This window comes from Maniola hyperantus, chromosome 6, assembly GCF_902806685.2.
Source record: "Maniola hyperantus chromosome 6, iAphHyp1.2, whole genome shotgun sequence".
Lineage (NCBI taxonomy): Eukaryota > Metazoa > Arthropoda > Insecta > Lepidoptera > Nymphalidae > Maniola > Maniola hyperantus.
In genome coordinates this window covers 9,858,024-9,871,656 of record NC_048541.1, presented here as the reverse complement: position 1 = coordinate 9,871,656, position 13,633 = coordinate 9,858,024, and the positions used below count along the sequence as shown (strand labels likewise).

Sequence of the window (13,633 nt, the reverse complement as noted above, 5' to 3'; positions counted from 1 at the left end):
TTTAAAAGATGCCAGGTACAAAAGAAAACTAAAAAATAAATCTCAAACTTTTATTGATGTTCAAGTAATTTAAACAATGTCATATCAAACACCAACTGCTGATCCTTCAACAGTAAACACAGTGTTAACGCTTTCTTCTTCATTGATCCTGACGCTTCCCGAAGCAGCACTGCTTATGCTTCCCGCAGCATCATTTCTCACGCTTCCCGAAGAATCGCTGCTTATACTTCCCGAGGTAGCACTGCGAGTATGCAGTGCATAGTTGGAAGACACTGCGGTGTTACTTCTGTACTGGAAGCTACGCAGGCGCTGTATCCACCCGCGCTTGTACGACACGTAGCCGATAAGCAGTACAACAAGAGCCAATAGACCAGCACTTGCCCCGATGATGCCCGCTTGCAATCTAGGATGGCGGCGTGACTCTACAACAATACATTTTGTCAGTTTTTTAAGGTAAACACCGCGCTCACTTGGTCACGAGACCCAGGAAACATATTATATAAGCCGCCCCTCGACGGCTCTCGCGTCTTATCTCATAAAAGAGAGAGAAAAATATTAGTTTACGCGATATAAAGAGAGGTGTTTGTCAAATTTTATGTCTCAGTGCTGTGCAAGCTGAATTGCACTTTATTGCGTCGTAAACAAGAGTCGTAATTTATTTAAACGTTTGCAGGTTGATCATTTTGTACCTGAAAGGTACTATTAAGTATTCTATGATAAAAGTAAAAGTATGTAAGTTCCATAATAATAAATAATTAATCTATTCATATAAATCTAGTAATCAAATGTCACAATGCGTAGGATGTAGGTGCATTGCGATCGTGGGCTCAGTCTTTCCCTTAAGAACTATCAACAAAACGTTTACCTACCTACTCTTTTTTGAGGCTATACCTGTTATCAAATTAGTTTCAAGGAAAGATGAATTCTGAATTAATTAATCAGTAAACTAATGTTGAATCCGGTCTTAGTAAAAAAGCACATTGCCCACTCCTGTTTTTTGTGTACGTAACCTTTTTCAGGTTTTTATCTTAAAATATATGTACATATTTAACTAAAATGAACATCTACAAAATCAAGTGTTTTCGATATTTGTATCTTACCATCAACATAAACTCGTATGGTGTCCCTGGACTCTACTATCTCGTTATCAACAACGGCAGCACAAGTCCATGCTCCGATATCTTCCTCTTGGACAGAAGTAATACTGAGGGAGCAATCTCCAGAGTTCAGATCCCGGCCGGGAGTGAAGTGGAAGCGATTCAATATCGCGCTAAAATGAAATATGACATCGGTAAATTAAATATTGGCACAAGACTCAAGAGTGATTTACGGCACGAACCCTGTACAAAAAACCGGCCAAGTGAGAGTCAGACTCGCGCAGCGAGGGTTTCGTACTACAGTCGTATTTTTTCAACATTTTGCACGATAAATCAAAAACTATTATGCATGAAAATCTGTATTAAAAAGTATAGTTAAAGCCTTTTCATACCAACTTGGTTAATCTTACTTTGAAAATTGAAAATACCAATTATTTTGTTCATAAACACATTTCAATTTTTTTTTGATGTAACCATAAATTAACGGTTTTTAGATGTTTCCCCTTACGTCTGCAATAAGACATCCCTATCTGCCAAATTTCATGATGCTAGGTCAACGGGAAGTACCCTGTAGGTTTCTTGACAGACACGACAGACAGACAACGAAGTGATCCTATAAGAGTTCCTTTTTTCATTTTGAGGTACGGAACCCTAGAAATAAGATTTTATCAAATGTGAATTTGAAGTAGGCCCACCACAAGCCTAGTGATTTTATACTAGAGTATTGTTATAGAGTAGGTACGCGGTGATAGCCTAGTGGTAAGACATCGGCCTCCTATTCGACAGGTCGGGAGTTCGATTCCAGGCACGCACCTCTAACTTTTCGGAGTCATGTGTACTTTAAGTAATTCAATATCACGCTTTAACGGTGAAGGAAAACATCGTGAGGAAACCTGCATGCCTAAGAAAGTCTGCACATCCACACTTTGCTAGCCAGGCGAATTATGGGCGAAGCCCTTTTTATTTCGTGAGGAAACCCGTGCTTAGTAGCAGGCGATGGGTTGATCATGGTGACGATGATGATGATGATGATGATAGTGAACACTCAAACTACGAACCATTACATTAAGGATCGATTTAGTATATATCAAGTCCATGCACAAACAGGACACAGAATTTGTAGTCTGAATTAATTCATGTTAGGATCAAGACCAGCCACATTTCCAATATACTTCATCATTATCATCATCAACCAATAGACGTCCACTGCTGGACATAGGTTTCTTGTAGGGACTTCCACACGCCACGGTCTTGCGCCGCCTGTATCCAGCGGCTCCCTGCGACTCGTCTGATGTCGTCCGTCCACCTAGTGGGGGGTCTTCCAACGCTGCGTCTTCCGGTGCGAGGTCGCCATTCCAGCATCTTGGGACCCCAACGTCTATCGGTTGTACGAACTATGTGGCCTGCCCATTGCCACTTCAGCTTCGCAACCCGTTGAGCTATGTCGGTTACTCTAGTTCTCCTACAGATCTCCTCATTTCTGATTTGATCACGTAGAGAAACTCCAAGCTACTTAATCGCATTAAAAACATTAGAAAACAGAGTTATTATCTCTTTACTCACTTTTCCAGAGTAACAGAAGAGTCTAGATTCATACCCACAAACTGAGGTGAGAGAAATCTGCAATAATTTAACGCTCTCCTTCCATTCGATGTATGACAGTACAACGTAGCATTCTCTCCGAGTGGCACAGGAACCTCCTTCAGATTGGCAGCTAACGGTCCGGTAACTCTGACTTCAACTTGGTCCTTGATTTCAATTCCTGTATGGTCTCTGGGACCCAGAAAACAAGACCACATCCCATTGTCAGAGTCATTAGAATGTGCGAAGGTTATACCACAGTTGCCAACCTCCAGGCTTTCGCCGGTATACCTGAAAATACGTTTCGTAACAATTTATTAGACAACATACAGAATTAAGAATTAAAGTTCAAGTATACCTAATCCCACAATACTGCAAAGCATCTTGTTAATCTCACGATTTATTTGGTCGGCGCGCATTGTGTCAGAATATATTGTGGAGGCTACATCTCCTGAGGATCCTCCGGTGTAGGAGTGAAACGTACGTTTACTGTGTTCTAGAAGATCTGTATTATAAATGCTAAAGTGTGTATGTTTGTTGGTTTATTGGTTTTTCCTTCAATCACGTCGCAACGGAGCAACGGGTCGACGTGATTTTTTGCATGGGTTTAGTTAAAGACCTGGAGAGTGGCATAGGCTACTTTTTTTCCTGGAAAATTTAAGAGTTCCCACGGGATTTTTAAAAACCTAATTCTATGCGAACTTGTGGGCATCAGCTAGTGAAAATATACATTACCTACTGTGGAAAACCTGCCATTAGAAATGACTCAAATGAAAACATCTAGAATCTTCGCTGCTTCTACTTCTCTTTATGGACATATCCCTAACTTGTGCTTCTTCGGATGTATTATAAATGTCCCCGCAAAAATTAAAATGATAAATGACTTACCAGAATAATTGTTGTTCATTTGTAAGACTTACAGGCGTGAACTGGGTTCCGTTCGGGTGTTGGAACCAGCAGTACCTGAGGGACACTCCCGCATTACAAGTGATTGTAAACGGCGAGTCTTTTTGCACGAATATTTTCCTGCTTGCTTCTTCACTCCTCTCAACATTTTGTAAGGCTAAAAACGATTTTGGTAACTTTATCCCCCTATTAGTAGAAGAACCAACCAACCGACATAGCTCTACGGGTCGACAAGTGGCAATGCGTAGTTCACATAGTTCGAAAAACCGATCGACGTTGAAGTCCTAAGGCGGAAGGCCTACCTTAAGACTTCAACGAATCGCAGGGAATCAGGGAACTACGGGATTGAGTTGGCGCAAGATCGTGGCGTAAGGAAATCCACCTATGTCCAGCAGTGGACTTCTATCGGTTGAAAACAATTACCCTCCTTATGAATATTATTATGTTGCATGCAGCCAACACATATAACTAAACCGCTCGGGTTACGCTTGCGCAGATGAAAAATGTACCTATGGCGTCCATCTGACGATGGGTTATGGTGACAGTTTTGCCAGTCACTGCTATGAATGATAGTTAAACGTGCTCACGAGTCATCTCAGTCAAAAGTATACGTATATAGCAAGATACACGGCGCATGTTATACCGATGCGAGGCTCAACTTTCGCTGCCTACATGCACCCCTTACACGAGGCCTACCTATTTCTTGAGCCACAAACATTATAAGCAAAGTCATGCAAAGTAGGTTTTAAACATTGCTGTATAGAACGCGACAGGTCGGGGTCGCAATCGGGGTATGAGGCGGGAGGACGCCCCGCACACCCGCACAGCTTCCGCGCTCTTCCGCACCAGGTTAGCGCCGGCGAGTCCCACATACCTTCCCTTCAGCTGGTTGGCTGGCTTTCAGGAGGGGGGATGCGTAAACACATTTCCCACCGTTAAAAAAGGGGGTTGTGCGGGTGTGCGGGGCGTTCCTACCCCTCTCGACCTGTCGCGACTTTAGATGCACACGATTTTCTCGGAAGAATTAAGGAATACAGCTTAATATCTAATCGCAAAATATATGTTTCAAATGTAACTTACATTTTGGACTCCGGGTGACGCTAATCAAAGCTTGCATCGGAGTTTGTTGATGTATTTCATTGTCAACTCGCACTCCAACGCCGACGGAACATCGCCACGTGGAGTAGTCTATGGCTGATGGCTTCTCTATAGTTATGCCGCATTGTTTGTGTACGAAACCATCTCCATAATAACTACAAAATACTAGAAATGAGAATGGCTTACCTAGCCCCATTGATAGTTTACAACTTTTTAAACATACTGCAAGTGTTCTACATCAAGGATTTGCATGCAAATCTTGAACCTACAGATAATCTACAGATAATGTTACTTCCTAGAATGTGTCTCCTTTCATTGAATTTGATTCAAAACCAAACTACATTGTATGAAGAACGCTGCGAAGCGCGCTAGAGAAACTTCTCTTAGATCGTCGATGGACGATGAGCAGATTGGTTGGAGGATAGGTTGGCGTGATTGGAGACAACTTCCCCAGCGGGAAAACTCCATAAGTCTCTAATTATCCAGTATATGCTTTCTCTTTAGTCGACGGATCGCCTGCGGCATTGTCAACTGCACTGCCAGACGATTTGGATGGTTAGTAAATATAAAATAAATTATAATATAGTAATACTATTTATTTATAATCTTTTTTTAATGATATAAGTAGGCATGATGTAATGCGCAGACGTACGCATTTAGGGTCAAACCTCTGTGGTTTTTACAATGCGTGCTACCTATTATGCGTAATTTTCTCTTGTATGTTAATAATAAATTTAAAAAAAAATGAAAAAAAAACTTGTATCTTCTTCTTCCTTACCTTACCTTATCCCACGCTACGTGGGATCGGCACAACATGTCTTCTTCTTCCACTCATTCCTGTCATTCGTCAACGTATTATCCACTTCTTTTTCACGCATATCCTCTTTCACGCAATCCATCCACCTTTTCTTTGGTCGTCCTCTCCTCTTTTTTACTTCCACATGCATACTTAACATTCTTCTAGTGACATGGCTTTCTTCCCTCCGCATTATATGCCCATACCATGCCAGCCTATTACCCCTCATCTTTTCTACCACTGGCGCTACTTTCAAACTACCCCTTATATATTCATTTCTTATCTTATCCATCCTTGTCACACCACACATCCATCTCAACATTCGCATTTCAGTCGCATGTACCTACTCGCCTTTCATCCGTCCCTTTTACCGCCCAACATTCTGAACCATACAATGTGACAGGTCTAACGACTGTTTTATAGATTTTCCCCTTAAGTTTAAGGGGCATTTGCGGGTCGCATGTAACACCTGAGACCTGTCGCCATTTCATCCATCCCGCATTCATTCTATTGTTCACGTCTCGGTCAATATTACCGTCGTTTTGGAAGAGCGAACCGAGGTACCGGAAATTGGAACAAACAGGTAAGGTTATGCCATCTAGAGCAATCTCAGAGAAACTGGAGGGGCCACCGAAGTCACAGAACATATGTTCTGTCTTAGTCCGGCTGATCCAAATAAAAAAAAATATTTCTGGGGCCTATATCAAAAGTATGAGTAGAAAAAGTCCCCTACCTATAACTGCCATCGCTGAGACCATCTATCACATTGTATCCATAAGAATTGGAAGTCCTCTGGAATCGACAGAAAGTGATCTCCTTATTGGAATGTAGGATGTTGCAGTACACGTGCAACTTATCCGCCGTATCGTGCACGTAGCCCACGTCTAATCTTTCCGCTAAAATAATATATTAAATAGATTTACGATAAATATTTCTTAGTGCCCATAAAAGAAATGTACCTACTACAATATTATGCGTATGCCTCGCGTTCATTAAAACTCTCATGTGTGTGTGTGTATGCGCGCGCGTGCGTGCGTACGTGCGTGCGTGTGTGTGGTAGTGTAGTAGTAATTATTCAAGAATATTGTGTAGTAGTAGGTACGTTCAGGGTACCTGAATATCCTTGTATATTTTTAAATTTGATATTCAGGTTACCTACATTACTATTTATTTATTGGTATCCTCATGGTTTCCACGGAAAAGCCGGCGAATTTTGTTGAATTCCAGCTCGAGGATGTGACTTGTGATTTAAGTGTTGAATTCGAATTCGAGCTCGAACCTACGTGCGCTAAAGCGCCCACTTATTCGTGACATTTATTTAGTCGGTGTCTGAGGAGCAAAAGCACCCAGGTGTATCGTGTAGCATGTTATAAAAATTATTATATTTATTGTTATTTATTGGAATGGACAAAGCCCAATTAGAATAAATAAATTAATTGACTACAGTATTAGTTACGAAAACTTAATTATCAAGACATAGTATCAACTACAATGGATCATTCTCGATTCTTACACCTAAACTTTATGGCAGTTCGGAACTCAAAATGTTTCTCAAAATATTTTCAAAATTAAGGTACAGTACGCGACAGGTCGAGATGGCAATCGGGTTAGGGACGCCCCGCACGCTAATCCGGTGCGGGATAGCGCGGGTGACGTGCTGTGTGCGGGGCGTCCCACCGCCTCATACCGCGATTACTATCTCGACCTGTCGCGTACCATCTAGGTAGATTATACTCACATTGAACTATAACATGTCGTTTCGTTTGCACCTCGGCCACTGTTCCAGGCAAGCCCAGGAACACTTGCCAGTTCCCTTGGACAGCTCTAGTTGTCCTGTCGAGGGTCACGCTGCACTGGCCAGGGACTAAGGAGCTCTCTGCAAACGGTTTAGCGACTACGCAATACGCGTTGTCTATCGATGACAACGCGACTTTAGCGTGGGTCTCGCCATCTTGAAGAGATATAGGCGGGGTTGCTTCAGGAGGTGTTTTTTCTAGAAAAGAAATATAGAAGATAAAGCACAGCAAAGATTTCGTCATCTTAATCCATCGCCAGCCCATTACTGAGCACGGGTCTCCTCTCAGAATTAGAAGGCTTTTGTGCACCACGATGGCCAAGTGCAGATTCGCCAACTTCTAACACTTTTGAGAACATTATGGAGAACTCAGGCATGCAGGTTACCTTACGATTGCAAAACGTGAGAGAACCTGCAAGCTTGTGAGTTTTGGTTTACAGTTAAAGCGAGTGATATTTTTTTGTAGCTTGAAACGCGCACAGCTCCGGCAAGATAGAGGTGCGTGCCTGGAACCGAACTCTAGGGACTCTCCAAACATGAGTCCGAAGTCTCAACCACGAGGCTATCCGCTGCTCGCTGATCTTCACTATGCGAATAATTTGATTTACCCGGTTTGGTCTATACCTACGCTTTGCAACGATGGTAGTCTCCATTTATCTACATCTTTGTTTTGGTATAATATGAGTGTTCCCATCAGAATATTATCAAATTGATAAAAAATAAATCTTAATAATATGATTATTTGATTAGACAAGATACAAAATTCCCAGTTAGGTACCAATTAAAATAATTACTGGTCAATTGATCAGTTATTACGGTATGATAGAGAAGGCAAACGAATATGACATAAAGATGTACGTACATGTGTTTTATCGACTACAAAAACCTTCGACTCTATCGATAGGAATAGAATATGGTCGTCATTACTAGAACAAGGTGTGTCTCAAAAATACATAAATATAATCAAAAGTGTATATTCTAGATAACCGGGCAAGAATTAGACTGAAAAGAGAAGGAGCTGAATTTTCCATCAATAGAGGCGCCAGACAAGGAGACCCATTAGCACCGAAAATTTTCACTGCAGTCCTAGAAAGCATTTTTAGAAAACTGGACTGGGAAGAAAAGGGCCTAAGGATTAGGATAAGGGTGATTTAGTCATCTACGTTTTGGAGACGACATCGTCGTTGACTTTTGACTTTTGCTTCATTTCCTCGCGATCGAAGTGAAAAGCAGAGTGTATAACTCGGCCATAAAACCCATTTTCGACTCGACTTTTCATTTTTATGCGTAAAATTATATTTTTATTTATCGTGCAAAATGTAGGAAAAAATACCCGAGTACGGAACCTCGGCACGCGAGTCTGACTCGCACTTGGCTGGGTTTTTTTCATAGGCTAGCGTTTCGCTTGGCTGCAATCAGACCAGCTGGCAAGTACTCAGGACAAAATTAGCACCTACCTAACACATGCAAGTCAGTCCATCCCACAATGGAGTCGTTGACTCTAGACGCAGTCAGGCGCCATCGTCCTTCATCGTTGTCTTCTACGTTTTTTACTCGAACTCCGCACCCGTCTCCCCATTGTTCGTACCTTTAATTTATTAACAAAATGTGTAAATACTAGATGATGTCCGCGACTTCGTCTGCCTGGATTTAGGTTTTTTAAAAATCCCATGGCAGTTACTTTTCCGGGATAAAATGTTACCTATAGTCGACGCATTTTAAACTGAGTCGTCGAGTTATCTGTCTGTTTCGCTCGCACTTACAAGTCGTAGGTAAACAGACAGATAACTCGACGACTCAATTTAAAATGCGTCGACTATATAGATAGATAGAAAAACTTTGTTGCACAGAAAACATGAAACAAACAAGACAAAAACAATACCTATGTCACTTTCCGGGTCGTAAGCTTCCTCTGTACCAAACTGCATCCAAATCGGTTAATCTCTTGGACCGTGAAAAGCTAGCAGACCGTCAGACAGACAGAAGGACAAACAGACAAACAGACAGACAGACACACTTTCGCATTTATAATATTAGTATTAGTATGGAATAGTATGGATAGTATGGATGTAATACGCCTTCATATAAAAATATTTTTGGATAATTTGGAGGTTTTTGGATGTAGGTATAAACATTACCTTTTTATTATATTATACCTATGGCAATTTAATCTAAGACATTGCTACCTGCCTTTCTTTATCCTAGGTCAACGGGAAGTATAAGGTTTTGATTCCCCTGAATTGACAGACACGACAGAGAGAACAGACAGACAACGATGTGGTATAAGGGTTCCTTTTCAGGGTTCCGTACCCGAACGGTGCCAACTGCTGCTGCTGTCCGTCCGTCTGTCTATCAAAGGACTGTATACTGTGAACGGTAATAGGCAGAGAGTTGTAATTTTCATAGAATGTGTATTTCTATTGGCGCTATAACAACATATAATAAAATTTTCAAAATAGCTGTCATAAAAACTAAAAAGTTATTTCTTGTACAATGGTAAGGAACCTATCTTGTACGATGATACGGAACCATTCGAGTGCGAGTCCGATTTACAATATATACCAATTTTTTCCTTTTGAGGTACGGAAACCTATAAAAAATACAGACTGACTTACCTATTACTTGAAGGTTTTTTCACATCAAATTGAACACCAGACGGATCTGTCACAGTGCAGGATCGCTGGTTGCCCAAAGGTACTCGCAATTTCATGAGAGCAACATTTCCTTTGACCACTTTTAACTGTGAAGGCCATCCAAGTCCACTTTGTGTGAGAAGAGTATTTTCAAAGTTCAGATCGATCGTAGTTTGACTCATGGCATTTCTATTGAATCCTAACACCCCAAAATGAATTTGATAAATTAAAAATCTTATAATGAATCATATATTTTAATCCCATATACCTAACATAAAACTCTGTACGCGCTGGGTATTTATATTTTATATATTTGGCCATTTTTAGGGTTCCGTAGTATACAAGGAACCCTTATAGTTTCGCCATATCCGTCCGTTTGTCTGTCCGTCCGTCCTCGGTTAATCTCAGAGACTATTAGTGCTAGAAATCTGTAATTTCACATGGGTATAAATATTAATCAAGCCCACAAAGTGGTGAAATAAAATTTTGATAAATATTTTTTTAGTGTACCTACCTACCTAGCTCCCCTACATGTAAAGTGGGGATGAACTTTTTTTTTCTCGTCTACCCTATAGTGTGGGGTATCGTTGAATAGGTCTTTTAAAAATACTGTGGGTCTGGGAACATCATTTTTTGATTACTAGGTTGTCTAAAGTTAACAAAAGGATTGCACATGTCAGATTTCTTTTATCGATTACAAGTTAGCCCTTGACTACGATATCACTTGTTGGTAAGTGATGATGAAATCTAAGATGGAAGCGAGCTAACTTGGCAAGGGTATGGAAGTTTTTTTTATTAAACCCATAACCCTTATCAGTTTTACTCGGCAACTGGAACTTACTGGAACTCTAAATCGCTGGGCAGCACGGCTTTACTGGTGCGGTGGTAAATAAACACGGCCGTAGGCTTCCACCAGATCATTTTGTTATGTGTTACCGAATGGTCAACGTTGTTTAACCAATTTTGAGAGCCTCAATAGCTCAACGGGTAAAGGAGTGGACTGAAAACCGAAAGGTTGACGGTTTAAACCACCCTGCCCGTTGCACTATGGTCGTACCTACTTACACAAGCTTAACGCTTAGTTGGAGAGGAAAGGGGAATATTAATCATTTAACGTGGCTAATATTCTTCATTCATTCTTTTTAAAAAATAATTCACTTACCTACTATTATTTAAATATCTTAAAATCACATTCACTTCTTTTCACTTTACATTCATTCTTGTTGTGGTACAAATACCTAAAGTATATAAAGTGTATATAATTCACGGACGTTATCATACTATTTTGTTGCATTATTACAATTCACAAACTATTTATAGAAAACTTACCACAGGTTAAAATAAAAAAGAACAGTGTCCAGTACATTTTCCTAGAGTGCCACGGTTTATTCATATTTTCACGGCCGTCGTTTACATAAAAAAATCACTACAAAGTATAACAAACGGCAATAATTAATATTACATCATTAGTGTATTTTAATCACAATCTTGATCTGTCTGATAAATACAGTATTTTTTGATTGCTATCACTTATAGGTTAACTAGCTGATGCCCGCGACTTCGTACGCGTGGATTTAGGTTTTTAAAAATCCTGTGGGAACTCTTAAATTTTCCGGTATAAAAAGTAGCCTATGTCCTTCCACGGGTTGCAAGCTCTCTGTACCAAATTTCGTCAAAATCGGTTGAGAAGTGAAAAGCTAGCAGACAGACAGACACACTTTCGCATTTATACACATTTTCGCAATATTAGTATGGATTATAGGCGTTAATTATTATTATTATTCACGGCACTTACAGTACGCGGTAGAAAGTAATGTACATCGGCCTTTAGAATGACATTTCAGCTTTGTAGAGCGTTGTCTCTGTCACTCATACCTATGTGACGTTTTGTCGGTCTCAACGACAGAGACAACGCTCTACAAATCGCGTACTGTAGTCTGTATCTGACTCATTCATCTGCATGGAAACTGGAATTATTTGAATTATTACTTTCTTGAGTTTGCTTATCTATACTTTCGAATATTAGCGTCAGAAGACTTAGGTCTACCTACCTTCGTTATCTTTTTTAATAATCCACTTATTCCTTTTTTAAAGGAATTGGCCAAGCCATCTTGGTTAGTCCGCCATATTGAATATATTATTATGATTTTCTCTGTTATTATTTGAAGCTCACAAAACATGTATGTATACTCTAATTTTTAATTCGATGGAATTCTGACGTTGTCATTTTTATACATCAGGGGAGTTATTTGTATGAAAAATAGTGTGACCACCACCTGAAGTTCGATTTTACCCCAAATTACATTAAATCCCTATCAATATAAAAGCCCTAAGACATAGCTTCGCACCACCTATACTCAATGCACCTACTCTGTGCTTCGCACTAAAATTAAATAGGGCGCAATCTTTAACAGTGGAAAGTGGAAAATGGCAGCAATGGGATCGGTTGATTTGTTCTCAATTGATGATCTTACATACATGCGGTAACTGATTTATGTACTTAAATTTACCTATGTACAATATTTAAAGGTTTCTTCTTTGTGGGAACTGTTTTATCTCTGGTCAGACTATAGAATTTACGCGTTTGCATCCTATGCGTTCGCGCATCATTTATCCGATTCAGTTGAAATTCAGGTCTAATTGTTGTTGGCACTTGGGTGAAGGTTTCTAACATTGTCAATCTCAAAATTGAAAGAGGCGTTGCAACACATAGCGTTCGCTGATAATTCATCAAATCAATTTTTTGGATTGAATGGAAATAAAAAAATAATTTTAAATCCCCTGTTCAAAATATCTACTGTTTATAGTTTGCTTTATGGGCTGATTACACCTACCGAGTAGTGAAGCGAGACAGTAAAATGTCACTCGGCCAAGACAGTGCTGTGGTGGCCGTTTAAATACGTATTTCGAAATTGCGCCGAGCACTCGTAAGTGTTTATACCAACCGAGTACTCGGCCGAGGACACTGACTCGCCACTGTACTCGTTAGGTGTAATCGTACCATTAGCTAAAAGATCTTTTTGACCTGTCCAGTGATTTATGGATCTATTGGTCTAATACGAAGTGAGGCGCGAGGCCACTGAAGGTTGTACGTGCTGCCGCACTATTGGTTCGTCAGTGAACCTATCGCTTCCCGCATCGCAGAAAAGTATAGTACGCGACAGGTCGAGATGGCAATCGAGGTGGGGACACCCCGTCCGCACAGCCCCGCGCTTATCCGGTGCGGGATAGCGCGGGTGAGCGGGGCGTCCCCCCGCCTTATACCCCGATCGCCATCTCGACCTGTCGCGTAATATACATACCGAAACGGACAGACAGATACCCTTCATTATTATCCAGCAGGTCAACTCCAGATAAAGTTCATCAATCATTATTACAATCTCAATTGTGATTGGCTGAATTTATGATATCTTTGCAGCAACATTGCATTTTAGCAAATAGAAAGCAAGAAAGAAAATTCATTTATTTGTTGTTGGTGTTACAGATAAAAACAAAATGTAATATTTTCATCTGTGACACCGCCCCACATGGGTGTACAGCGCAGCATAATTTCTTGCATTAGCGGGAAAGTGTTGACCAATAAGAGGTTTAGACTGTAGCTGATAAGCTATTGGAACTAGCGCGGTTGGGCCCGAAAACTTTTTTACCAAAACCTTACAAATTATGGTACAGTACGCGGCCAAAAGTGATGAACATCGATCTTTAGAAGGAGATAGCAGATTTGTCG

At 40.5% G+C, this 13,633-nt stretch overlaps 1 protein-coding gene across 1 annotated transcript; it reads right to left on the bottom strand.

The window, feature by feature from the left end:
• Positions 1-75: 75 nt before the first annotated feature.
• Positions 76-12,460, bottom strand: LOC117982909 (uncharacterized). The gene is made up of 10 exons (XM_034969351.2): positions 11,236-12,460; positions 9,889-10,105; positions 8,731-8,861; positions 7,217-7,471; positions 6,212-6,374; positions 4,665-4,837; positions 3,567-3,741; positions 2,661-2,969; positions 1,101-1,270; positions 76-422 (listed from the first exon to the last, which is right to left on the bottom strand). The coding sequence occupies exons 1-10, from the start codon at positions 11,297-11,299 to the stop codon at positions 85-87; spliced, it is 1,995 nt and encodes a 664-aa protein (XP_034825242.1). The 5' UTR covers positions 11,300-12,460; the 3' UTR covers positions 76-84.
• Positions 12,461-13,633: the final 1,173 nt, after the last annotated feature.